Here is a 25458-nt window from a genome sequence, read left to right on the forward strand (position 1 = left end):
TAAATTCTATCCTGTTTACTCCACATAATATTTATAAATTTTATATCTATATAGTTTTTATATTAATATTAATATAAAATATTGGATTCTGAATATTTCACTACATTGCATTATTATATACCATATATTTATTCAAGTTTCATTGTATTGTGGATTGGTAATGTCATTATAGATGATTAAAAAAATCAATGAGACCTAGATTATATTAGATTAGATTAGAAACAAATTGCATGAACAATTTAGAAGAACCTAAATTATTAATATATAGTTAAGCTGTCGTTTCAAGAAGTGGACTGACTATTAAATCAGGAGTCATGTTGAAATGTTCAACTGTAGTATGGATAAATCCAATCAAGCTGCCTTGTTTTTACATATGTGAACCGCGTTATATGATTTTTTCTAAAATTGAATTTTACTATCAATTAAGAAAAGAAAAAATCGAGATTGAGAGTTTATTACATGGTATGATTGGTATGATAAACATGTGATATATAATAGAAAGATAAATAAGATGTAGGATATTATATTTAATGTTTGGTATGATTTTAATAAAATTGATTAAATTTATATATTAGATTGTAATGACAAAATTGATCTTATCCATAATAAATTTTATAATTTCAAAGTTGTTGCTTGAGTTTATATTTTTTTTATCTGTTCATGCTTCGACAATGCTTGCATGATTTATTTATTTTTACCTAATTTTATATATTATATAATATGATAATTGAGTCATTGATTTTGTGAGTCAAGTCAAATATCAATTTTTAAGGTTAATCGGATGATGCTAATAATTTTATTGAGATTTATAAAAATTATTTATATAATTATCTCGAATTCATTTATATAATTATTATATTATATAATATATAAAAATAAATAAAATATTTATTTGATTTTAATTTCTACCTAGCATAAATTTATAAAAATCATCTATAAATTAAGGGTAATTAAGTCATTTGTAGTGTATTTTATCATTAAATTAAAATTATCACACATCTATATTTTATGCTTCTAAAAAATTATTTATCAATATCATTGGTTTTTTAAAAAGGTACCGAACATGAGATAAGGAGGATTATTTATCGAAAAGTTGTGGTCGATCTTTTATCTTTATTAAAAAAATTAGTTTGAACATTTTAAATTTATTTCCAAAATAATCAAACTAAACATATAATAAATCAAGTAGTTTACATATTTTGGGATTTGAACGACGGCATACGAATTTTTAGTTTTAATTTTGGAATCAGACGGAACCGTAATAATAATAATAGTAATTTTTGAAGATGGTCTCTAGTTGACTTTTCAATAATCGGACCGCGTAGTTTCTGACGCTAACCGAGTCTTCTTTCATACAAAAAAAGCAAGCTTCTTGGCCTATAAGTTCTTGAAGTGATTACCATTTTGATCGAATTACTCGCTCAAAATTCAAGCAACATTTTTCTTTCTTTATCCTTAACATCGAATTTCTTCCTTGACATTAATATTTGTGACTGATCTTATATTACTCAAATCCATATGGCGGGCGAGGCGGGTACATCCAGAAATCTTGATCAGACACCAACATGGGCTGTTGCTGGTGTTTGTGCAATCATTATAATCATCTCTATCGCCCTCGAGAAGATCCTCCACAAAGTCGGAGCGGTGAGAAATATATTATTTGCATTAATCGGTTTTATGTTTTGACAAGGTTTCCAGTCCCGTGCCATTCCACTTGCCTGATATTCTTTCTTTCCTACAGTTTTTATTCATCATTTCTCTTTTAAGTTTGACTTTTGCTGGGATGAACAGATCTTTTACTGGTTTCTTTTGGGAATCTTACGTTGTGGGTTGACTTTCTTAGTGCTTGATTAATAGTACTGATTTCATTATTCTTGACGAGGTTCTCCACTTTTTACGTTTTTTGCTTCTAACCTTGGCCCTGCCCACAAAATTTTTGATGGGGTTTATAACTTCTGGTTGTGTTCTATTGGATTTTGCATACAGATAATTACTTATTTTATGAATTCCGAAGCTTGGTTTATGTCACTTCAGACTATCTATTTCACAAATGGTGTTTAATCCTCGACTCAATTTTTTTGGATCGAAACGATTCTGTGGATACCGTGTGATCTATATACCGTACGACAATAAATATTGTCAGCCGAATAGAATATGGAAGGCCTCTTTTAGCATAAGATAGATTTGAAATTTAGTTCTCAAGTTGTCAGCATATTCCTATATACAGAAAGACCATTTATAGTTCAGTAGAATGTGACTCTGAATACATGTCGCAGACCGAAAAATTTAGCTGAGAAGACAGGTCAATATGTTTTGGTGTCAGTCACAGATTTTTTCTGTTCTTAAACTTTTTCAACTTCACATAGAGTTACAGTTTGCTGTACATTTATTCTAGTGCTGCTTATTTCATATTTCTTGGCTCGGTTTGACATGTAATTGGATATACAGTGGTTAACGGAGAGACACAAAAGAGCTCTTTATGAGGCGTTGGAGAAGGTCAAAGCCGGTATAATATCTTAGCTTTCTCTATAAAGCCTTATATTATATATTAGATTTAGAAAAAAGTTTTCTTGATTGACACAACTTTGCCTCTGTTTGGTGGTGGCAGAATTGATGGTACTCGGTTTCATTTCGCTAATCCTCGTATTCTGCCAATACTATATTGCTGACATATGCATACCGGTTCACGTCGCTGACACGATGTTGCCCTGTTCTGCGGGGGACATAAAGAAGAATACAGAAAATCCGAAGCGTAGACTCTTGTCATATGAGCGAAGAGTTTTGGCCGCGAGTAAAGAGCCTTCTTGCGGCGATGTGAGCATACTTTCACTCTTTCTTGAATCATAATTTCATTGAATACATGAGATGCGGATTGGTCTGGAGTTTTTGGCGTGCTGACACGAGGTTTTAACAGGGGCATGTCTCGCTTATATCGGTGAAAGGACTGCATCAGATACACATCCTTATCTTCTTTTTAGCAGTGTTTCATGTTGCTTATAGTGCGATTACTATGGGGCTTGGAAAACTTAAGGTAATTCCATTTTCATTTTCGTTTCTTTTTGAATAAAATAACCCATATTCAACTCATGCATTTACACGGGTCTTGATTATATTTAAATATCTGTTGGCCGTTGCAGACTCGTCGATGGAAGCAATGGGAGCAGGAGACTTCATCCCATGACTACGAGTTTACGCATGGTATTTCACTGCACGTTTATTTATCCTTTGGAATGGATCTTGGGATCGTAATTTCAGCTCCTCATGAACACAAAAATGTACTCCTTCACTGATTAGTTATTTAACTGTTAAATCGACAGATTCTTCAAGATTCAGGCTTACACATGAAACGTCTTTCGTAAGGGCCCACACAAGTTTCTGGACGAGGATTCCCTTCTTCTTCTATATTGTATGATATATGCCTCTCTCATTTTCATTATTTGTTATTGAGTTCTTCGTATTAAGAGGCATGTCTTTCATTCAGGGATGCTTCTTTAGACAATTTTTTCGCTCTGTCAACAAATCTGACTACTTGACCCTGCGCAATGGATTCATTGCTGTAAGTTTGCTCCTCCGAACAGATAAAATCAGTAAATGTATACTTCTTGTCCTGTTTTAATATGATATTTCTCGTTATTTAGGTTCATTTGGCACCTGGGAGTAAATTCAACTTCCAAAAATACATAAAACGATCGCTTGAGGATGATTACAAGACCGTAGTGGGAGTAAGGTAATAAATGATACAATATCCTTATTTTTCCCCATTTTTTCGCACGTCTGGAGATGATTTAATCTCTTTTTTTCACATGATTTCAAACAGTCCGATATTGTGGGCGTCTTTTTGTGTGTTCCTGCTCATAAATGTTAGCGGTAAGTCTCTGCTTTCTTTTCTGAGATTGAATCACTATGTGCTGTGAAATTTTGTTCATTCTTGACATCTTTTTGTCATAAATTATTGTACATCAGGGTGGAAGGCACTTTTTTGGGCATCGTTAGTTCCTTTAGTAGTAAGTATCTGCAGTTGTCGTTATGATTTCAAGTACATGAAGATACAAGTATCCCTGATCATGCAATGTTTCTCAGATAATCTTAGCTGTTGGAACGAAGCTGCAAGCTATTTTGACGAAGATGGCACTTGAAATAATAGAGAGGCATGCAGTAGTCCAAGGCATACCTCTTGTGCAGGGCTCAGATAAATATTTTTGGTTTGGTCGTCCCAAGTTGGTGCTGCAGCTTATACACTTTGCATTGTTTCAGGTATTAGAGCCAGCATAAATGAGATAATTAGTGGAAGCGAAAATAAGTATTTGTGCTAATTGGTTTTATATATTTGTCTTTGCAGAACGCCTTCCAAATCACATACTTTTTCTGGATTTGGGTAACAACTCTCCTCGAAACATATACTATGTTAGATGTTTATTTTCCCCTGAAACATCATTAAACTGAAATGAAATTTTCTTATGTTTGTTCAGTATGAATATGGTATCTCATCTTGCTTCCACGATGACATCGGGTTTGTGATTGCGAAAGTTGCATTGGGGTGAGTCATATTTCAGCCATCTGATACAAAAGAAACCAATATCATTCGCAGAGACCGATCAAAACTTGTGCTTTCATATTGTGGTCTAAAGTGTATTTCGGCTTTCATTACAGGGTGGTGCTCCTGTTCTTCTGCAGCTACATTACGCTGCCTTTATACGCCCTTGTCGCTCAGGTACCACTAAAGTTTTTCCATAAGCCTTAAATGTCTCTTATGTATAAATTTCGTCACTAAAAAGGTTTTAGTTTCGCCCCTCCTATACCAATACGCCAATCTGAAACATAAATTGACTTCCGCTATTTATGGTCCAAAAAAAAAAATACAGATGGGCTCGCACATGAAGAAATCCATATTCGACGAGCAGACATCAGCCGCGCTCAAGAATTGGCGGCACATGGCGGTTAAGAAAAAGCACGGGGGCAAACCAGGAAGTTCACCAACACGAACACTAGGAGACGGGAGCATGAGCCCAGATATCTCTTCAATGGGTACCGCCTTGCGTCACAAAACGACTATTGACCACTCCACACGTTCATCTGGATACGATGCATCTGATCTTGAAGATGAACCTGCATCAGCAGCATTAGCAGCAACGTCAAGTTTAATTATACGAGTGGACCGTGATGATAAAGATAACAACGCAAGTTTAAATCAAACAGAAAACTTTTCATTTGGGAAGCCTGCTGCTGAGAAATGAAGCTAACCACCATTGTAAAGAAGTGGTGTGTATGTTTGGCAATTGTATAAAACATTCGAGCTTTTTGATTGCTGTAAAAACATTTGTATCACCGCAAGCAGCTAGTTTTGCTTTCAAATTTTGCAATACAATAGTAGACCACAGTTAAAAGAAACAAGCATTTGACCAATGGGGAGCGGCGTGACATACATATGCTATGTTTTCGATATGACAAACTACGTTCATGTATCCCTTCTCCAACTCAAAATTAATTTGTTGTTAATTGATTTTAGAATTTAAAAATCTATTTCATTTTTCTTTAATTTTTTTTAGATTCAATTAATCAATATATGAAAATAGAGTGCAACTAAATTTTTATTTTTCTTCAATTTATTTTAGATTCAATTAATTAATAGATGAAAACAAAACAAACATAGTGACATATATTAATGAATATTATTTAATAAAGATAAAGATATAAATATTGTCACGCTCCAGGTACGGGATTGGTTGACACCGGAATTGTTCTAAAAAATTTACATTCGAAAACAACAAGCATCAAAAGTACAAAATTTAGAAACCATTCTTTTTATTTATAATACTAAATAATTCACTGTCTGCTACAAACTCATTACATTGGAAATGTAAAACCAGACATAACAATTTCTTAACAGATACAATGGAAATATAACTTAGAATTGAAAAACAACAGTCTTCTTCACCAGCCCCAGAACTGAATCTGCTCTTCTTCTTCTTCTAATATTTCTTCCTCGTTCTTATCTGAGATGAGTTTGGTGGGTGAGTGATATGGTCGTCACTCAATAAGCGAGGGCAAGAATAACTCCCAGTTTCGAAATCATTTTCAACAGAAACAGTAATATAAATAATATACAAAAATTCTTATTTTCAGAACATGAATCAGTAATCAGAACAGAAATCAGAAATTTAACAAGCAAGTACTGAGCATATTTGTTGTGATGACCATGCAACATGCAATATGGGAGTGCACCAATTGCAATTTAAAGACAACCGAAATCACTCCATTATAGCATGAATCTCGAGTATGTACCTTGAACCAAGAAGAGACCACGTTCATCCGGGAGAAATTAGTGCAATCATCCACTTGATTAGCCATCAGCGTCATTCGTGGAGCGACTTCAGAGCTTACCTTGTAAGCTGATTTTTCGTGCCTATAAATAGGAGGACTCCTCATTCAGAACTTGCACTCCCAAATCTCGAAATCCTCTCTAGCATCACCGTATTCTCGAAGATTTTTGCCCTCTAGTAACAATGCTCTGCCGCAATCTCACCATTCACGTTTCCTTGAGCAGTCAGAATACTGTAAGTGGGTTTTTGCTACTACTTCCATTGGCATAATATATTTCGAAAATAGCTATGACTTTGAAAATTATATCGGCATGATATATTCGTTCTGCTTCGTATGTAACCCTTTTGGAATTTTCGTTTATTGAAAGCATTTTGTAAAAGCACTGTAATGATTCGATTTAGAAATGGTAAGGAAATTCCGAACTTTGAAATCTTTGTTTAGGCCCTGATGCGGTGGGTTATAATAACCGTTCCTTTGGCCTCGCCCCTTAGAAGAGTAACATATAGGGGACTGATCAGTTAAAAACCATAGAAAATGAGATGATTTCAGTGCTGTATCCGTTTTTTTTTGTATCTGATTCGACATGCTAAATATTGAAATTGTGATAATTCGTGTATATGTATAACCTCGATATTTTTCATGAACGATTGGCCCCCCATTTACTGAGTATTTTCCCCAAAATACTCACCCCTTACTTTCCCACCCAGATAAGAATGAGAATCAAATGGAGGATGAGGAGCAATAATACTTTTGGGGATGGTGAAGAAGCAGTCTAATTCGTGACCGATTGATTATTCAGTCTTATGTTTTCAGTATTTCGTATTTACGCTTCTGCATGTTTCTATTTCTTTCTGAGTTGTAAAGACGTTGCACTTTTGGGAAATTTATGATAATAAACTGGTTTGGTATATGCTGTACTACGAGGCTAGTTGTCTTGCAATTATGTGATTGCGAGATAACGTCGGTGTCGACTAACCCTGATCTCGGGGCGTGACATTTGTGAATTTCATGGCTAAACTGATAGCAATCCCCTATATGTTGTATCCTCTAAGAGGTGATGCCAGTAATCAGAATTCAGTAATGTTCACAATATATATTCTTGTCATTAGTTCACTAGGTCTCAGTGCTTCAAAAATCAGATATCAGAAATAAAAAATACATATATTTTGCTTCAAAACAGAAGTCATCAAATGGTTTTCAAGATATTTATACATAAGCCCACTTACAGTAATTTGCTAGGAGTTCTCGCTACTGAATTTTTCTGCTCGAAAATGCACTCTCTTAGCTCGAATATCAAGTGATAACTCAAGATTTGTGTAACACAATTTCAGATATTTGAAGGTACTATTTATAGGCAAAAATTCTAACTGTTAACCTCACAATTAATGGTCATAATCTGTCATGATGTGTCAATAACAACCTTTAGTCCATGTTAAATACTTCAGTTATTAGTCATAAGCAGAGTCAATAGCTGTATGCTGGAAAGCACAGTTCAAAATCATATATTTATAATAAAATAGATAGATAGATAGTAGATAATAGATATATGAATGAATGTAGGGGTGTTCATCGGTCGGTTCGGTTCGGTTTTCAGGTTTTTTATTTCGGTTTTCGGTTTTACAAATATATAATCCGATATCCGAACCATTTTTCTTCGGTTCGGTTCGATTTTCTACCGAAATAGTTCGGTTATTTCGGTCGGTTATTTCGGTTACAATTATTTAAATTAACAATATTAATATTATAAAATATAATATGTTATCTTTTTAAATGATTTCTTAGTAAAATATTTAAATATAAAGTACAAATGAATTACATAAACAATAATCAACTAAGTATTATTCAAAATAATTCTTCATTCACTAATATCATCTCAATAAATAATATAAAATAAAAATAACGTTATTAATTTAATTAAATTTCGGTTTTTTCGGTCGGTTCGGTTTTGACATTTATAATCCGAAACCGAATCAAATTAATTTCAGTTTTAACATTTATATCCGAATTATAAAATTCGGTTTTCGGTTCGGTTTAGTGTTCGGTTTTTCGGTTTGGATTTCGGTTTTTTCGATTTTATCCGAAATTTGAACACCCCTATGGAATGGATAATTTATGCGCGCAATACGGTTGAAATTGGTGTCGAAGGAGAAAAAGGTGACAGCTTTCTGGCTCGATCTCTTTTGGAAGAATGCCAAGCTGTTCAAGGGCAGTGGACGCCACGTTCGTGTTGTGACTGCCGATCACTGCTAATGAAGCGAAACCATCTCTCTACCAATCATGCATCCCATAACATTTCCATGATATCTATTGTCACCATTCTTGTCCCAAATTATCTGGGATTTTCTCTGCTTTCTTCAAAACTCGCGTGAAGGGGTGAAAGATGCTACTATAAGATTTTCAAGGAAGAATTAAGGATCGAAAGATGTTGCAGAGAGCCGCAAACAATGCGTATTCATGGTGGTGGGCTAGTCACATTCGGACCAAGCAATCGAAATGGCTGGATCAAAGCCTTCTGGGTAAAATTCTCTTCCCTCGGTATCCATCCATGGTGTTTGCCTTTTGTTTTAGCTGATATTTTATTCATCCTGGCGTATTTTGTTTTCGTTTCTATTGTAATTTGTAATGTGATATGATTATGAATCTATAAAACGATCAAGGAAAATGTGGGATTGATTATTCATCTTGATCGGATGTATCGCATTTCTTGAATTTATAGGACATCTTTTTTTTTCGCTCCACTTTGATCATGTTTTCTTGAAGGATTTTGCGATGCTTTTGAAATCTTCGATTTTCGATCAAGGATCGTGAATTCTGAGAAATCTGTTCCACCCTCCAGATTAGTCTTCTATCAAAGCTTGATTTCAAACGCATCGCAAATCCTTCCTTTCAAGCGTGTCATTCCATAACCTAATGATAGAGTTAAATGAGAGACATCTGAATATATTTTTTCTCAAGGAAGTGGAAACACACACAAAATTTTGATATCTGTCATTCCTAGGTTGTTTCTGCTGGTTCTACCTCAGTTACATGCTTTAGATAACTTTTGCATGCTTTCAAATGTCCATCACATTGTAGATATGGAAGAGAAGGTGCAAAATATGCTGAAGCTCATAGAAGAAGATGGAGATTCCTTTGCCAAGAGAGCTGAGATGTACTACAAGAGGAGGCCAGAGCTTATAACATCTGTAGAAGAAGCTTACAAGGCTTTTCGAGCATTGGCAGATCGTTACGACCTCTTATCCAAAGAACTTCAAAATGCCAACCATACAATTGCCACTGTTTTCCCAGAACAGGTTCAGTTTGCAATGGACGAAGATGATGAATCAGTCTCGGCAAAAATGACCAAGAATTCACAAATACCAGATATAGGAAACGCTCCAAACGCTCCAAAGGCACCCATTAAAGATCTAAAAGGCCTGATAACCACAGCTTCGAAACAATTGCAAGCCAATAAATTATCAAAAACTAATAAAGTTGTTCAAAAATCTGGTTTAACTAAGGAAGAAGCTGTTGAAGAGATTGATAAGCTTCAGAAAGATATTCTAGCATTACAAACTGTTAAAGAGTTTGCTAGGAGTTCATACGAAAGTGGGCTTTCGAAGTATTGGGGGATTGAAAACCAGATAATGGAAATGCAACAAAATATTTGCAGGTTGCAGGATGAATTTAACGTGGATACAGTTATCGAGGATGATGAAGCTCGGACGTTGATGGCTGAGGCAGCCCTTAAATCGTGTCAAGAAACATTGATTCAGTTGCAGGATAAACAAGAAAGGTCTGCCATTGAGGCGAGAGAGGAGTCCCTGAAGATCGAAGCTGCTCACGAGCGACTAGAGTCCCTTAAGGAAGAGTTTCTGAATGATGGGACTAATGAGGAAAAGGTGAATGACAACGATATGATTTCAAACTTTGAGGATGAATCGCAAAGCTCGACTATAGATGTAGTTGAAGTGATACAAGAGATGGAGAGTGTCGAGGCATCATCGGTAAAACTTCGAGAAGATTTGGAATCTCTTACGGTGACAGAAATGGCAGAGAAGATCGACAAGCTTGTGAACAAGGTGATTAGCCTGGAAACTGTGGTATCATCTCAAACGGTCCTTATCAACACCTTAAGAACAGAAGCCGACGATCTCCATTCACAGATTCAGAGATTGGAAGATGAGAAGGTGACCCTGATTAATAGCACGCACATTTTTACCACCAGGTTGAAAGAAATGGAGGAAAAGTTGCGGAAGCTTCAGGATCTGAACAAGAATTTGGAAAGCCAGAACAGAAATCTACAAACAAATTTTGCTGATGCCCGTAATAGTCTTGATCACTTGTCTGAGAAATTAAGCAGCATCAAGCCAGATGAAGAGCAAGAGGAGACAAGTTCGGTTCAAGATGAGTCAGCTATGCCAAGTCCAGGTGGCGGTGAAAAATTCTTGAATAAATCGAAAACAGAAGGCACGGTGGACGTAAAAGAAATTGATACAACCGTTGAAGGCACAAAGTTGTCAGGTAAAAGCTCAACTAAAAAAACCGTCACATTCTTGGATCAGAAACAGAAGGAACAAATCCTGGTGGATCATTCAGATGATCTTATAAATGTTCGAGCAAAAGAAAATGTGGAGAAAGAAGAAGAGCTCAACTGGCAGCAGATGCTCTTGACAGGAATGGAGGACAGGGAGAAAATTCTGCTGAAAGAGTATACCACGATTTTAAGAAATTATAAGGATGTCAAGAAGAAGCTCGGTGACATGGAGAAACAAGAGAGGGATAGCCAATTTGATATCATAGTGCAAATGAGAGAGCTGAAGGATGCTGTAGCAAAAAGAGATGAAGAAATTCATCGCCTTCGCCAAAAACTAAACCTTCTTCAAGAAAATAAGGACATCAAGGTAGATGATGTTCCAGAGGAACGTGGCGTTGAACCCGAGGCTGGAGGTGACGACCTTCAAGAAAATTCCTTAATAAACAAGGAAGTTGACATCAAATTAGTGTTTATCGATAGAACTTCACCCATCTCGGCAGTTGAAGAAAAGCTTCGCATGGACATTGATGCAATACTGGACGAGAATTTAGATTTCTGGTTAAGATTCAGCACCGCGTTTCATCAGATTCAGAAATTTAAAACTGAAGTTCAGGATCTGCAGGATGAAATACTGAAACTTCTAGAGAAGAAGATGCAGGTGGGAAGTGTTACAACCGAGCAAAAATCAGAAGTCCGGCCAATCTACAAGCACCTAAGGGAAATTCAAACCGAGCTAACTGTTTGGTTGGAACAAAGTGTGTCTTTAAAAGATGAACAGAAACGAAGATTTGCATCATTATGCAGCATCCAAGAGGAGATTACCAAAGCACTGAAAGAAGGTGTTGAAGGAGAAGAAATCCGATTTAGTAGCCATCAAGCTGCAAAATTCCAAGGAGAAATCTTGAACATGAAACAAGAGAACAACAAGGTTCGGGATGAACTACAAGCTGGTCTTGATCATGTTAGCGCGCTGCAACTTGATATCGAAAAATCGCTAAGAAAATTGAATGAAGAGTTTGGGATCTGTGGTGATCAACAGCAACTGAAGCAGGCCATGAGCAGGTCGCGAATCCCTTTACGATCATTTATTTTTGGAACCAAACCGAAGAAGCCGAAGCATTCTATTTTATCTTGTATGCATCCAAATAGAAGATTCCCTCTCATGAGAGGTGGTACACATTCATAAAACTTGGATCTTTCCTTTATCAGGTTTGATTGTTGTTCGTTGTTCAATTCTTTTAAGTTCGTACTTGTACATTCATATGTTTGTGGTTTTGTTATAATATTTTTACTTTCCTAAATTTCTAAGCATGCCAGAGCCAGACCATGAAATTTTGAGTCTGTTTCTGTTTAAATATAATCAGGTCTCCTCTTCAACGGTAACTAAAGAAAACAATGGGCATTTTAGGCTCCAATTATACAAATCAGATTTTAAATCCTGAAATTCTGAGTCACCAAAATCGATAATAGTCCAAGAAAAATAAAAATATGTAACAAGGTGAATACACTATTTGGTGCGAACAATAACATCATTATTTCGTCAACTCAATTTATACGATAGTTAGAATCATGATCCAATCCTTCAAATAAAACAATCCCGAAAATGTGAAAAGTATGTATTATACTATGCACTTACAAATTTCAATTATATTGAAAGCGGACATTATAAAGAAAATTATAGTAATTGATGATAAGAGTCTACATATACAACTTCTTATAAGTACATACTTGATGGGTTATAAATCTAATTTCATTATTTGACCTACTTTGGCTATAAAATTCAAACCGATTATACACTCTTAAAAACATATGAATTGAGGATAACCATCACTATTCAAGGTTATTCTCTCAAATTTTTATTTGATCTCTCCAATTTTCAGAGAATATATGTGAACTATTTACTGTGTCGAGCAAACTCTAACACCGGTAAATTTTGTTTGTTATGTAGGGGACGACCCACAAGCTTACTGCTTACTGGTCTAGGGCAATAATGACTCATTTGCGCTACTCACCTACGTTACTCGCTTGCACTACTCTCATGTGCTATTCTTTTAAGCCAATCTGCGACTACAAGATCCATTTACGAGCCACTCAAAATATCGATCTACGGCTATTTGGATTTGTTTACTAGCATATAAAAATAGTGCGAACAATTATTATTTTTTGCTGCATTTTTAAAATTATAGCATGATTGAAATATATCACGGTTCAAAAGAAAATTCTCAAACAGAAATACGTACCGGCTGACATGGCAGAAATCAAAATCTAATAATGAAATATATATAACATGTCATATCAGTGTACTGTGAATGGAGAATATCCTAGTTTGCTTATTATTAAAATTATTCAAAGAATATTAAGCTAACAATAATAGTTAATGCAGAGTGAGACAGAAGGCGCACGTGCGTTTCTCCGAAATTATCGAGATGTTAGAGTCAAAAGATGCTCCGCACGTGAAATCCCAGTCAAAGGTCAAAAAACAGTGATCGCATTTACATTTACAATCTCTTTAAAATTAATATCATATTATCATCACTCTTTATTTTATTATATTGTTTAAGAAAAAATAAATAATGGGATAAGAACGATGATGAGGATCAAATTTTTCGATCAAATCCTCAACCTTATTTTGCTGCATATACTGGCATAGTTGATATTATTGACCAAATACGAGTCGTGGCATGCATGTTACTCCTGAATAATAATAATAATAATAATAATAATAATAATAAAAATAGAGAAAGTACGTTGTTCAAGTTGTCGGTTAGGACGAAAATTTTGTTACCTTAATAAATGCTGCTTCTTTTTTTGAATATATGTGTCGCATATAATTTTAAATTATGACATGATAATTTTAAAAACATATAAAAGTTAATTAATCCGATCACATTAACATGAAAGTTAATTCGCGGTTTAACCAATGAATCTTACTCGAGAAATAGGAGTTTTATTCTATTATTAATTTTATTTTTCCTCTGTAACTTTGTACTGCTACCATATAATAATTATAATTAATTATACACACACATTAATAATACGTAATTTCATTCAAATATATATATATATAGAGAGATATATATATATATATGTGTGTATATGTACACGTGTATAAAGTAGAGCACGTGTTGTGTCATAATATGGCGTTTTATTTAAAAAGACTTTAATCTCAGTCAAAACCAACAAAAATAAATAAATGAAAAACCATATAATTTAATATTATCTCAGGAATTCAAATTTTTAACTTAACTTGAGTTATAAATCACTTGTCTTTTTCTTGAAATTGATTGAAAACGAATTACAATTCACGAGCTTGGAAACCAAACTTTTAATTTTATTATCTTATTAATTTGGAATATTCTTCTTATTAGATTCTATATATAGAAAAGTATCTAGAATATATATAATAATAAATAAAAATTCTATTTATACATATCGCCGGTATAAAAATATTAATCGGGGCGGGTTGCACCGCTGTCCCAACAAATCATCCATGTTTACGTGTTGCTTGCATGCATCCAAATGTTGCATTCTCCCTCTCTGTCGCCCGCAACCATATTCATATTTAATTATATATTATTAATTTTTTCGATTAAATTTCACGCGTATTATGTATATTACTTAACCATCTTCGTTATTATGTGTTTAATTAATTATTATAGTTGTGAAAACTATACGTAAGAGACTTCAACTTGTGGATATATATATACCATAAATATAATTAAATTCAGTATATAACTTGTACTAAATACAACATTAAATCAATTTCGCAAGTTATGTATATTAATCATTTAATATATTTTTGTTTTGTATAAAAATATGAAGTCGTAGAATATATATGAGCCCTTGCCAATCCTTGATGGGTGGAGAAGTCCAAAAAAAAAAAACCTAGTTGGCTAAAACAACGGAAAACCACTCACATTAATAAACAAAAATTCAAATCATGCTCCAAGAAAACGAGCAGTCGCCCGGATCTTTCGCTGCCTTTGCTATGCAGACAAATTTTCCAATTCGCAGAGCCAACACCTCCAAAAGTCACTCCTCTAATTCCTCTTCCTCCACATTTATATGTGTATATATATATAATTTTTTACTTGATGTGTATATATATATATATATATATATAAAATACAATTAATGTAGTAAAAAAATCTGAAACCACCCTCTGGTTTCACGCCGAATATGGCAGATTATACCGCCTCTTTCTCCACATTATATTCCTCCACCTGTCCCCTCTTTCTCGCTTCACTCGTTTACTTTTTATTACTACTTGGCTTGCATTTGTCTCGTTACTATAATATGTAATATATTATATAGTATATACGCGTGTGTACGTATATGTCTTCGTGTGTATGAGTGGGAGCGAAGCCACGGGAAACATTTTTTCACTCGCGTATGATTCCTTTGGGATACTAGCTAGCTGTATCTTGAGTAATTTTCTAGCATCTTTTAACTTTTGCATGTGCTTACTTTCGATCCCTTAAATTTAATCCTTTTTTTTCTTGCCTAAGAGTTTAAGTTGCCGGGTGATTCAATATTTCTTTTCAGTTTAAATACAAATATTTCTTGTTTATTTTCCTTCAAGAATGTGAAACTGTCTCCGTTTTCTTATATGTTCAAAGTTCAAACCTTTAATGGTTGATCCTTGATTAACGAGGTATGATAACCCCGTCTCCTTTTACGGTCACTTCCTCCTAAACTTTAATTTCTAAATACATACATATATATACATACATACATATATATATCTTTATATATACTAGAAAAATGCACGTGCGTTGCACGTAAAAAACTAAACTACTGAAAATATATGTACGAAATTTTAATAATATTTAAATGAATTAAAACATGGTTATTAACATTTATCAACTGAAACAAACTAAGCCATAAAAAATAAAAAAATAATGACCATAGACGGTATATAAATCAGAGAAAGTATCTTATCCACTTGACACACTTTCCAATATGCTTCTTGGTTGATTTTGACAACTCAACAGCTCTTTGTCGTAGTTTGTTATAATATACATATAATTATTTTGATATGCTCAACAAGTATCTGATCGTCTTTAACATCTATTATGTTATTTACAATCCTTATCTGGGATCTGACATGCTCGTAGTTTGCTTCTTTATCACGACATTTTTTCGATTTTCTATATTGTTTTTATTTGATAATCTTATTTTTCCGACTATTTTTTTGTTGTTAAATGATTTTTCAGCTTTTTGACAATAATCAACTATAACTCCTAAGAAAAAATGCTTTTACTCGTGATAAGTTTTCACTTGTGACTAAAAGTATTTATAACCTATATATTCTTCAACAACATAACCAATGAATGTTGTTGCACCTTCTTCAAATATTGTGATATTTGTGATATCATTTTTATATATTTAGTATCAATATTATCAACATATAGCTGTAAGGTTAATAAATTTTTAACAACTATTTCTCAATCAGTGTGAGAAAAATACTTGAATTTTTTCAAATGGCTATATCTTAGAATTGTGTCCTCATTTAATTTGACACAATTCAAGAAAGTCATCTTGATCGTCATTTTTTGGAAGCTTTGAAATAATGATTGCGAGCATCATGTCATGATGATGATATAGTTTCAATCTCATTTGTTGCGTTTAGAACATAATATTATATTATTCATTGAAACAAAACAAATTTTCTTCTATCGAGTTTATATTTTGTTTTATAATATTTTATATATTGTGGAACGAAATACAAAATTAATTATTGTATTTTAAAAAGCTTGAGAAGAGATACGAATAATGTAATTAAGATATGCATATGAGATATCATTCAAATATATGTCAAAGTATTTATCTTATTCAATATCTCATCTAATAATATAACCATTTAGATTTGATGAGCATTTTATGATAGTCAAAATTAATTTGATGAAATATTGTAGAATTTTATTTGAATTTCAATATTTTGCTAAGTGAATTTATTTGACGAGGATTTTTCTATGCTACCATCATATATGTTATGAATTAGCTAGTTAGACACTTTGACTAAAAAAAGAGACAAAAACAATCTCGTATCACCTCGAAATATATCGAGATAATATTGGAGAAAATAAAGTGAAACTGACTCAATGTCTCAATAAAATGCACAGAATTGATATGTTATATTGTGTCAACAAAGTTTTAGAATTGTTGTCATACCATTATAAATAGATTGAGAATTATGCACAATTTGTTTTTCATGTATTTCTTTTTCTAAATGAATAATTTTTTCTTTTTGAAAAAAAACTATTTTATTGAGAAATATTGACATTTTATATGACATTAATATGTCGCACAACCATGAAATAGCAACATAATCATTATATAACACTTAACGTACACATACAATTCTTCAATTCCTTCTTCATTATGTTTCGTTGAAATTTAAATCTGAATCATTCTTGATCTTAACATTTTGCTTTAAATATGATTTAATATATATGTATATGTTTCATGTTACTTAATTAGACCTAATTTCAAATATTTATAAAAAAATGTGCTTGAATTATATCATACAGAAATTAGGACATAGTATGTAGGACCGAACGCTTGCCGCTTTACCAAAAGCTATAGCTAGTAGTAATGGTGCAACTTAAATCTTTTAAATCGCACAGCAGCACAAGCACCACAGTTCGGCCGCTCAAGCAAGCAGGGACAATTATTGCATCCAACAATCTTCCTCCCAATAATTGCACTCCTTGCAATCAATGAGAATCGAACCCGTTACCTTGGCTCTGATACCAATTGTAAGACCGATCGCTTGTCGTTTTACCAAAAGCTATAGCTAGTAGTAATTGTGCAACTCAAATCTTTTAAACCGCACAGCAGCTCAAGCACCACGGTTCGACCGCTCTATCAAGCAGGGACAATTATCGCACCCAACATAGTAATACACAACATTATTTCTTTTTTATTTAACATGTCTTTTTTTCATCTTTGTCAAAACTTTTTGTTCAAAATTTGACGCATTTCGTAGACTATATGTATGAAAAACCAAGAAATTATATAATTCACAGAAACCATTTACTATTCTCTTCGTAGAACAGAAGACCCAAAATACGTGGCTTTGATTGATGTACTCTCATACTTATTTTTATATAAACAACAAGACACATGATATAATATCAGAAAAATCAATTACCGCTAACAATACTAACCAAAACGAATAAAAAAATCATAACACAAACAACCTCGATAAGAAAAAAAATGATACCTCAAAGTTAAAAAATAATTTATTTAGTACAATAACAAAAAAATTGAAGTATATACGAGCAATAAAAAGCATAAATCACTCTCAAATTAAATATTAACTCATATTATTCACAATTTGTATAAATTTTCCAATATTTTTTTCAAATAAAGAGAAGAAGCCTTATTAATGTCGTCGTTTTATAGATATTCATTTCACTTCTTTAAAAAACACATGAAAAATGGTGCCTTGAAATCATAATAAAACCATTTAGAAAAGCAGCAGTAAAAATATAATACAAAGTCACACAATTTTTCTTAAACCATAGAAACATATTAGACTATTGACTAAATATATCTAGCAACAACAAATCATGCGTTAACTTGTGATATAATTAAAATTTAGAATCATGCATAATCATTGAATTAGAGCAAAATCACATGCCCAAAATCTACTGGATATTATATATTTTAATAATTTATCCATATTTGTCGTTCACCAGAGGACTCTTAGACCTACCAAATTTTGTAGTTCACCTATTATTTTCATGATAAATAATATTACAAAAATAATATAAGCAAGAACATAAAAACTCAAATTAAAATGTCTTCTATCAATTTAAGTAAAAAAAATTGATTAGAGAATATAATAATAACGTAAAAAATTTAAATATTGATTTATAGACAGAAGTTTGAAAATACATTTGCCCCAATAAATAAAAAATGTTATCTCTTGATATTATGAGACATAAGGTAAAAACGAATAAATATTTCAATCTTTTTAATATTTTCTAAGTCACTTCAAACTAAGTAATCTAAGCAAACAGAAAACATGCATTATGTGTTTAAAAATTAACAAAATATCTCAACAATAAAAAATTGAAAAATGACCGTTTTTGTTGGATATTTGATTTTGTTTTCTCTTTTCTTTGTGCAAACAAACAAATCACATAAACAATGCAAACACAATTACATGATCAATACAAAATACATATAACAATCAAACATGTTAACGCTAGGGTAAAAAAAAACTCCTCTCATTCATTGCAAGAACACAAAATGATCAAATGAAGCATATTATTTAGTAATATTTATTTAGCAGCGTTTATAAAAAAAATTGACTAAATAACTTAAAAACAATGTTTGAATTTCTCTCAATCACATATCTTTATTGACACTTAAAGAGTCTGAAAATATTTTTATTCTAAATGGGAGAAAGAAATTTTGTATGACATTAATATTTTTAAATAATTTATTTTTAATCAATCCGACTCATTTCCCTTTGTCTTCCTGTTATTATTTGATGGTAATGTATAAATTTAAGTAACTAAAATTAAATTTAAAGTAAATTAAAATAATAATTATTTTGATTGAGTTAAATACACTATTAATGATCTTATTAAACTAAAAAAAAAAATGAATTAAATAACATCATTAACATGACAAATTGTAAAACAAAAAAATAATATAATAGTAAACTCACAAATGAAAGTCATATACTTAATAGATTAATAATAGATAATATATTATTTAGTAATATGTATTTAGCTATGTATTTAGCATCATATATTGAAAACTGATTTAAAAAATATGTATTAATGATTATTATTAAATGAAGGTCACATTCATATATTTATATTAGTATAGATAGATATAGATAGATATAGATTATTTGTAAGGTTTTTTCACAAAACAAATTTTAATCTCGGCTATTGAATTTAAAAGTTTAGTAATTAGTAAATAAACAATAAGGATAAGGATTAAAAGTTTAGTAATTAGTAAATAAATAATAAGGATAAGGACAAAAGAGTAAATGTATAATTGTAATTAATAGATAATAATAAAGATAAATATAGATTAGTATAGATAGATATAGATAGATATAGATTATTTGTAAGGTTTTTTCACAAAACAAATTTTAATCTCGGCTATTGAATTTAAAAGTTTAGTAATTAGTAAATAAACAATAAGGATAAGGATTAAAAGTTTAGTAATTAGTAAATAAATAATAAGGATAAGGACAAAAGAGTAAATACATAATTGTAATTAATAATTAATAATAATGATTGAATTTAAAAGTTTAGTAATTAGTAAATAAATAATAAGGATAAGGACAAAAGAGTAAATGTATAATTGTAATTAATAGATAATAATAAAGATAAGGACAATAGAGTAAATTCACAATTCAATTTGTATATATATATAGATTGAATTTAAAAGTTTAGTAATTAGTAAATAAATAATAAGGATAAGGACAAAAGAGTAAATGTATAATTGTAATTAATAGATAATAATAAAGATAAGGACAATAGAGTAAATTCACAATTCAATTCGTATATTTATAGATAATATACACATGTATGTGTGTATGTCAGTCATGTGTGGGTATGCAAAATAATTACTGTTTCTTTCTTTTTAACTTTGTACTTGTGCAGTCTTTTGGGAGTAATTTGTGCCTTTCCCAAGTTGTATTGCAATTTTTGAGGTGAAGTTGAGAAATTTGAAGTGGGTTTCGGTAGAATCAAGAAAATGGCACCAGAAAACAAATGGCTGTCGTTCTCCCTGCAATCTTCGGTGGATCAAATGCTCAACCCTTCTTCGCAGTCTGCTGACTCTCACCATTTCTACTCCTTTTCTGATAATTACTATGCCAATGGTAACTGAACTCAAATTTACATTATGTGTTATTTTATAAAATATATATGTGTGTGTGTGTGTATTGATGTGCATGTACGTATGTTCGAGTAAATTATGGAAATCTTGCATATACCTCCATGTTTCGGTTAGTTTGCTGAGCAGACTAAGTTTGAATAAAGTAGAAAGGACAACAGAAATGCACCCATGTTTCCTATTTTCCTTTCATTTTTTTCCAATCCAATCGTCATTCTTTTTACGATCTTGAGCTTCCGTTCGGTTATTTTTTGTCATTTTTCCACACTATATTTATTGCAAATTGTTTTTTGAGTTCATTAAACAGCTCAGATCACTCTAATTTTTTCTGCTTTTCTTTCTTTTTCCTTCCTACTTGAAGTTGAAAACCAGCAACTTGTAAGCTACATGGATTCATCGCAAGTGCAGCAGCCGCCGAAGCTGGAAGATTTCTTCGGCGGAGACTCAACGGAAACGCAAGATTCAAGTTTGACTCACATATACAACCACAGCCACCACACTGGAGGCGGCGCATTAGCCGCGGCCTACTACTTCAGCCATGGAGAGCAGCAAGAACTCAATAACATTACTGGGTTTCAGGCATTCTCTGGAAATTCGGGCTCCGAAGTGGACGACACGTCGTTCGGAGGACAAATTCAGTCGCCGGTCGAATCGGGAAACGAACTCGCGACCTATTCGCAGTTCCCTTTTACTGCTACCGCTAATGCTTTATCTTTAGGAGTTAGTAGTAAGAGTTTTTTGTGCACTGAGAATAACAGCAGCAAAGCAATTGTTTCTGTTGATTCTGATGGTTCCAAGAAAATTTCTGATACCTTTGGTCAAAGAACTTCGATATACAGAGGCGTTACTAGGTACTGATTTAATTTGTTCTTCATTTCTTGATTTTACTATTAAAACCTTCTTTTTTTCTTTTGACAAAAAAAAAATTAATTTAATTATGATGATGTTGCAGACATAGATGGACAGGAAGATATGAAGCGCATCTATGGGATAACAGCTGTAGAAGGGAAGGCCAAGCAAGAAAAGGGCGTCAAGGTACGTATCCTACAAAATTTTGGGTGTCAAATGAAATAATATGGAGAAAATTAGGGCTTTCGTCTGCAATTCTTTCTTTCATTCAAACTTTTTATGCGATGATTGATTGACTGGAATATGCATGCACAAAGTGTACTTCTATTTTCACTGATTTGATCGGATGTGCCGCCATTTTTGTTCATGTTCTGGGCTGTCTGGCCTTTGTACAAATGAATATATTCTACATACTCTAGTTACTCTGTATCATCCTTAGGTTCATAGGTGGAGATTTAATTTGTCCAGTAGTTAATAGATACATATAATCAAGAACTAAGTCCGCTTAAATAAAGTCAGCTACCAAACAAATTCATATATACATCATTTAATTAGTCGAACATTAGAGAGCTACGCAATATAATGACAATCAAGATTAAGATTCAGTAAAATGCGCGAGTGTTACATGGATCTTGAAGCCTCGACCTTCTTGGTCGCTCGATACCAATATTAAAATAAACACTTTATCTTAGAAATCCAAGCTCGTGGAAAAATAGCATAATTATTAATTTGATGCTCTAGCATACTGGAATAGATAAATAAATTGAGTAAGACGAAACAATTTTTTTGGTCCCCACGCCCTTCCTTTTGGTGCCCACACTATTATGCTCTACGCCACAGCTAGACTTGTTTTCTGAACAATAATGAATGAAATTTCAGACCACTTTCCACTTTTCCTTTTTTCCTTTCTTCTGCCAAAGACCCTTGATGGGTTTGACCAAAGTTTCCAACCCCAATGTGAAAAGTAAATTAACTGACCACGAATATGACGACCTCATATCAGGAATATTTTTGGCAATGTGTGATGGCTATTGTTTGTTAGATATTAGTCTTTGAATTGATAAATGGTTTATTTATTACAACAATTACAAAAAAATGTTGGAACTGATGCGGGAGGAATGTATGGATTATAAGTGTAATTTGGCACCTTGTCGACACCCGGTATAATTTTGTCGTGCTATTTTTTTTTTGTTCCGTATAATTTATGTCATTACATGAGCAATGTTTTAACGAGCTTTACTCTTTGTATGCATGGGGCATGGTTCCTATTTTAAACTGGATGCTGCTATATCCTGGACTATATTCTGCAGTTTACTTGGGTAAGATGCCTTGTTAGCTACATATGCTCTATATATATTCTGCAATATACTTGTGTCACCGTTATTTATGATGGAATCTCTCGGAATGCAGGTGGTTATGACAAAGAAGAGAAAGCGGCACGGGCGTATGATTTGGCAGCTTTGAAATATTGGGGTTCTACGGCTACTACGAACTTCCCGGTAACTTTACACATGCTTCCGACTTTAATGATTGGTTATTTGGAGTTGAGGCATAAACTAAATGTAATGGAAAAATTCTCATTTTAGATCTCCAATTATACTAAAGAAATAGAGGACATGAAGAATGAGACGAAACAAGAATTCATTGCATCACTTCGAAGGTTTGCATATTCTTATAAATTGTTCTTGAATTTTTTGATTGATGATGAAAGTTGAATCAGATGTGTTAAATTTTTTTCATGAAACACTTCTTGACTATCGCCAGGAAAAGCAGTGGGTTCTCGAGAGGAGCATCCATCTATCGGGGTGTTACCAGGTTTGATGTTTTTGTATTGTATATGCCATGTGCCCATGTTCCCGTTGTCTTTTTTGGTCTGCTTCATTGTTATAGTGTGTTTAACTTGTTTAGGCATCATCAACAAGGCCGATGGCAAGCAAGGATCGGTCGAGTTGCAGGGAATAAAGATCTATACCTCGGTACCTTTGGTACGTATAGATATATTTCTTTTTTGATTGAGTTCATGAAGAAACCACATATATTCGCTTCAATGTGAGAATATGATAGAATAAGAGCATTCTTCCAACACATTTTATGATACATACTCTACTATATTGAAGAGGAAATTCGAATCGTGCTTGCACTATTTATAATTACTAATTTTCATTATCGTTATGGCAGCAACTGAGGAGGAAGCAGCTGAGGCATATGACATAGCTGCAATAAAGTTCAGAGGAGTAAATGCAGTGACTAATTTTGAGATGAACCGATATGATGTGGAAGCCATCTCGAAGAGCTCTCTCCCCATTGGAGGAGCCGCAAAACGGCTGAAACTCTCTCTCGAATCTGAAGAAACACAACCTATAAGCAACATCCTTCAAACTCCATCCTGCAGCAACAGCAGCAGCAGCATCAGTTTCGCCTCAACCCCAACTGTTTCCAGCATCCCTTGTGGCATCCCATTCGACACTTCAGTGCCCTTCTATCATCACAATTTCTTTCAACACCTCCAAACAAGCAATTCAGTCGGGATGGACTCGTCTGCCAGAGCCTCGTCCATGGCAACGCCGATGCCTTTTATGTCAACCCAACCGGAGTTCTTCATTTGGCCTCACCAGTCCTATTAACTATACTGATCTTCTACTGATGTTTGACCGTAGTTTTTATTTGTGGAATCTTTCGTTTAATGGACTACAAATCTAACCCGGTAAGAGCTAGGATAAGTTCTCACTTTGATAACAAGTAAGCTTCTTGAGGGAGGAGAAGCTGAAATGCTGTAAAGTAAGCTTATTTTCGTTAGCTTTGCCTATATGTATTGTGAAAGATGAGCAGGAGCAGGAACACTCTGGTTATGGCTTAATTTTCAACCTGTTTTCCATTACTGGATTAGCTCTTGCCTTTTTCATGGAGCGATATATGAAAATCATACAAAATCAGTTAATTTCTTTTAGCACATCAACGTTTATAGCACTCTCTTTGTAACTCTACTTTTATATATGAAGAGCAAACAAAGTATTTTAATTTATTCGCACTGGATAGTCGGTGAATTCGTTGATTTCTGCCTTTCGCCTTCTACCATTCTAAACACTTGGCAACTGAGTCTCTTGTAAATTTCTTTTAGGTAAACTTAAAAAGTAATCAAGGAACGTTTACCCGCTTAGGTCCATCATGGAGATATATGAGTTTTATGATGCCAACAACTGATATAGAGGAGAGGGTCAAGATCGAGTCGTGGTGGAACTGTCCGGTCATTCATGAGCATAATGGATGGTCCTTTGTTCGATATTGGAAATATACGGGAAAGTAAATAGGTTTATCAGAAGAAAAATATTTCCATCAATGGTTATTGACCTGTCTGTTCTTTCTCTAGAACTCTAGCATGGGACCATAAACCCGAAAGAAAAAATTTTCGAGGCAGGCTGAAACTCGAGAGTACCCACCCCAGTTACAAGGGAGGAGGCATTCGGATCCACCTAAACAATTCGCAAAACGAGCAAGCCAGTCGCCCCTTCGAAGCAGGAAGCTGGCTGGGGTAGTTTTCCGTTGCCCAATTTTGAAGAGGTGGGATGGCCCAATTCAAGATTTGGGCTTTACTAAGTCAACAATCAACATGACATTTCACATAGTAAAAGTTGGTGCTTCTCCGTGGTTTGTTTGTTACATATATATCCATTAAAAGTATATAAACACTAATTTTTATTTTTATTCTAAAAAAAATCAGTATAGTTAATTTGCAAACAACGAATTAATAAAATCGGAACAATTTCATGTAGGTTCGTCAGATAAAATTAGGGATATTTGTAATCGTAATAAATCATGCAGTTAGTCAGAAGAAAATTTCGTAAAATAGAAACGTTGTAAATTAAATTAATAGCTATGCGCCAACTCAAGAACTAATTAGT

General features: G+C 33.1%; 3 protein-coding genes across 3 annotated transcripts; all 3 read left to right on the forward strand.

Annotated features, from left to right (window-relative positions):
• The first annotated feature begins 1367 nt into the window (after positions 1-1367).
• On the forward strand, positions 1368-5481 carry LOC140826336 (MLO-like protein 8). The gene is made up of 15 exons (XM_073188565.1): positions 1368-1644; positions 2449-2506; positions 2609-2814; positions 2915-3031; positions 3138-3198; positions 3318-3406; positions 3482-3556; positions 3639-3727; positions 3818-3867; positions 3964-4004; positions 4081-4254; positions 4340-4375; positions 4470-4537; positions 4651-4711; positions 4863-5481. Exons 1-15 carry the CDS (start codon positions 1519-1521, stop codon positions 5232-5234), a joined length of 1623 nt encoding a protein of 540 aa, XP_073044666.1. The 5' UTR covers positions 1368-1518; the 3' UTR covers positions 5235-5481.
• A 2967-nt stretch (positions 5482-8448) lies between these two features.
• LOC140826337 (kinase-interacting protein 1-like) lies at positions 8449-12132 on the forward strand. Its single transcript, XM_073188567.1, has 2 exons — positions 8449-8837; positions 9397-12132. Exons 1-2 carry the CDS (start codon positions 8744-8746, stop codon positions 12021-12023), a joined length of 2721 nt encoding a protein of 906 aa, XP_073044668.1. The 5' UTR covers positions 8449-8743; the 3' UTR covers positions 12024-12132.
• A 2992-nt stretch (positions 12133-15124) lies between these two features.
• Positions 15125-24581, forward strand: LOC140826338 (AP2-like ethylene-responsive transcription factor AIL7). The gene is made up of 10 exons (XM_073188568.1): positions 15125-15491; positions 20476-20696; positions 21072-21561; positions 21663-21745; positions 22870-22878; positions 22970-23058; positions 23146-23219; positions 23324-23374; positions 23468-23544; positions 23738-24581. The coding sequence occupies exons 2-10, from the start codon at positions 20570-20572 to the stop codon at positions 24181-24183; spliced, it is 1446 nt and encodes a 481-aa protein (XP_073044669.1). The 5' UTR covers positions 15125-15491; positions 20476-20569; the 3' UTR covers positions 24184-24581.
• The last annotated feature ends 877 nt before the right edge of the window (positions 24582-25458 follow it).

This window comes from Primulina eburnea, chromosome 3 (assembly GCF_022965805.1).
Source record: "Primulina eburnea isolate SZY01 chromosome 3, ASM2296580v1, whole genome shotgun sequence".
NCBI lineage: Eukaryota > Viridiplantae > Streptophyta > Magnoliopsida > Lamiales > Gesneriaceae > Primulina > Primulina eburnea.

What these genes read in the sequence shown, in the direction of transcription:
- LOC140826336 (XM_073188565.1), top strand. Translation starts at nt 1,519, where the DNA reads ATGGCGGGCGAGGCGGGTACATCCAGAAATCTTGATCAGACACCAACA. An exon ending in CCTGCTCATAAATGTTAGCG is followed by an intron (nt 3,868 to 3,963) that starts GTAAGTCTCTGC and finishes ATTGTACATCAG; the next exon opens with GGTGGAAGGCACTTTTTTGG. An exon ending in CATACTTTTTCTGGATTTGG is followed by an intron (nt 4,376 to 4,469) that starts GTAACAACTCTC and finishes ATGTTTGTTCAG; the next exon opens with TATGAATATGGTATCTCATC.
- LOC140826337 (XM_073188567.1), top strand. Translation starts at nt 8,744, where the DNA reads ATGTTGCAGAGAGCCGCAAACAATGCGTATTCATGGTGGTGGGCTAGT. An exon ending in GCTGGATCAAAGCCTTCTGG is followed by an intron (nt 8,838 to 9,396) that starts GTAAAATTCTCT and finishes ATCACATTGTAG; the next exon opens with ATATGGAAGAGAAGGTGCAA.
- LOC140826338 (XM_073188568.1), top strand. Translation starts at nt 20,570, where the DNA reads ATGGCACCAGAAAACAAATGGCTGTCGTTCTCCCTGCAATCTTCGGTG. An exon ending in TGATAATTACTATGCCAATG is followed by an intron (nt 20,697 to 21,071) that starts GTAACTGAACTC and finishes TCCTACTTGAAG; the next exon opens with TTGAAAACCAGCAACTTGTA. An exon ending in CGGCTACTACGAACTTCCCG is followed by an intron (nt 23,059 to 23,145) that starts GTAACTTTACAC and finishes TTCTCATTTTAG; the next exon opens with ATCTCCAATTATACTAAAGA.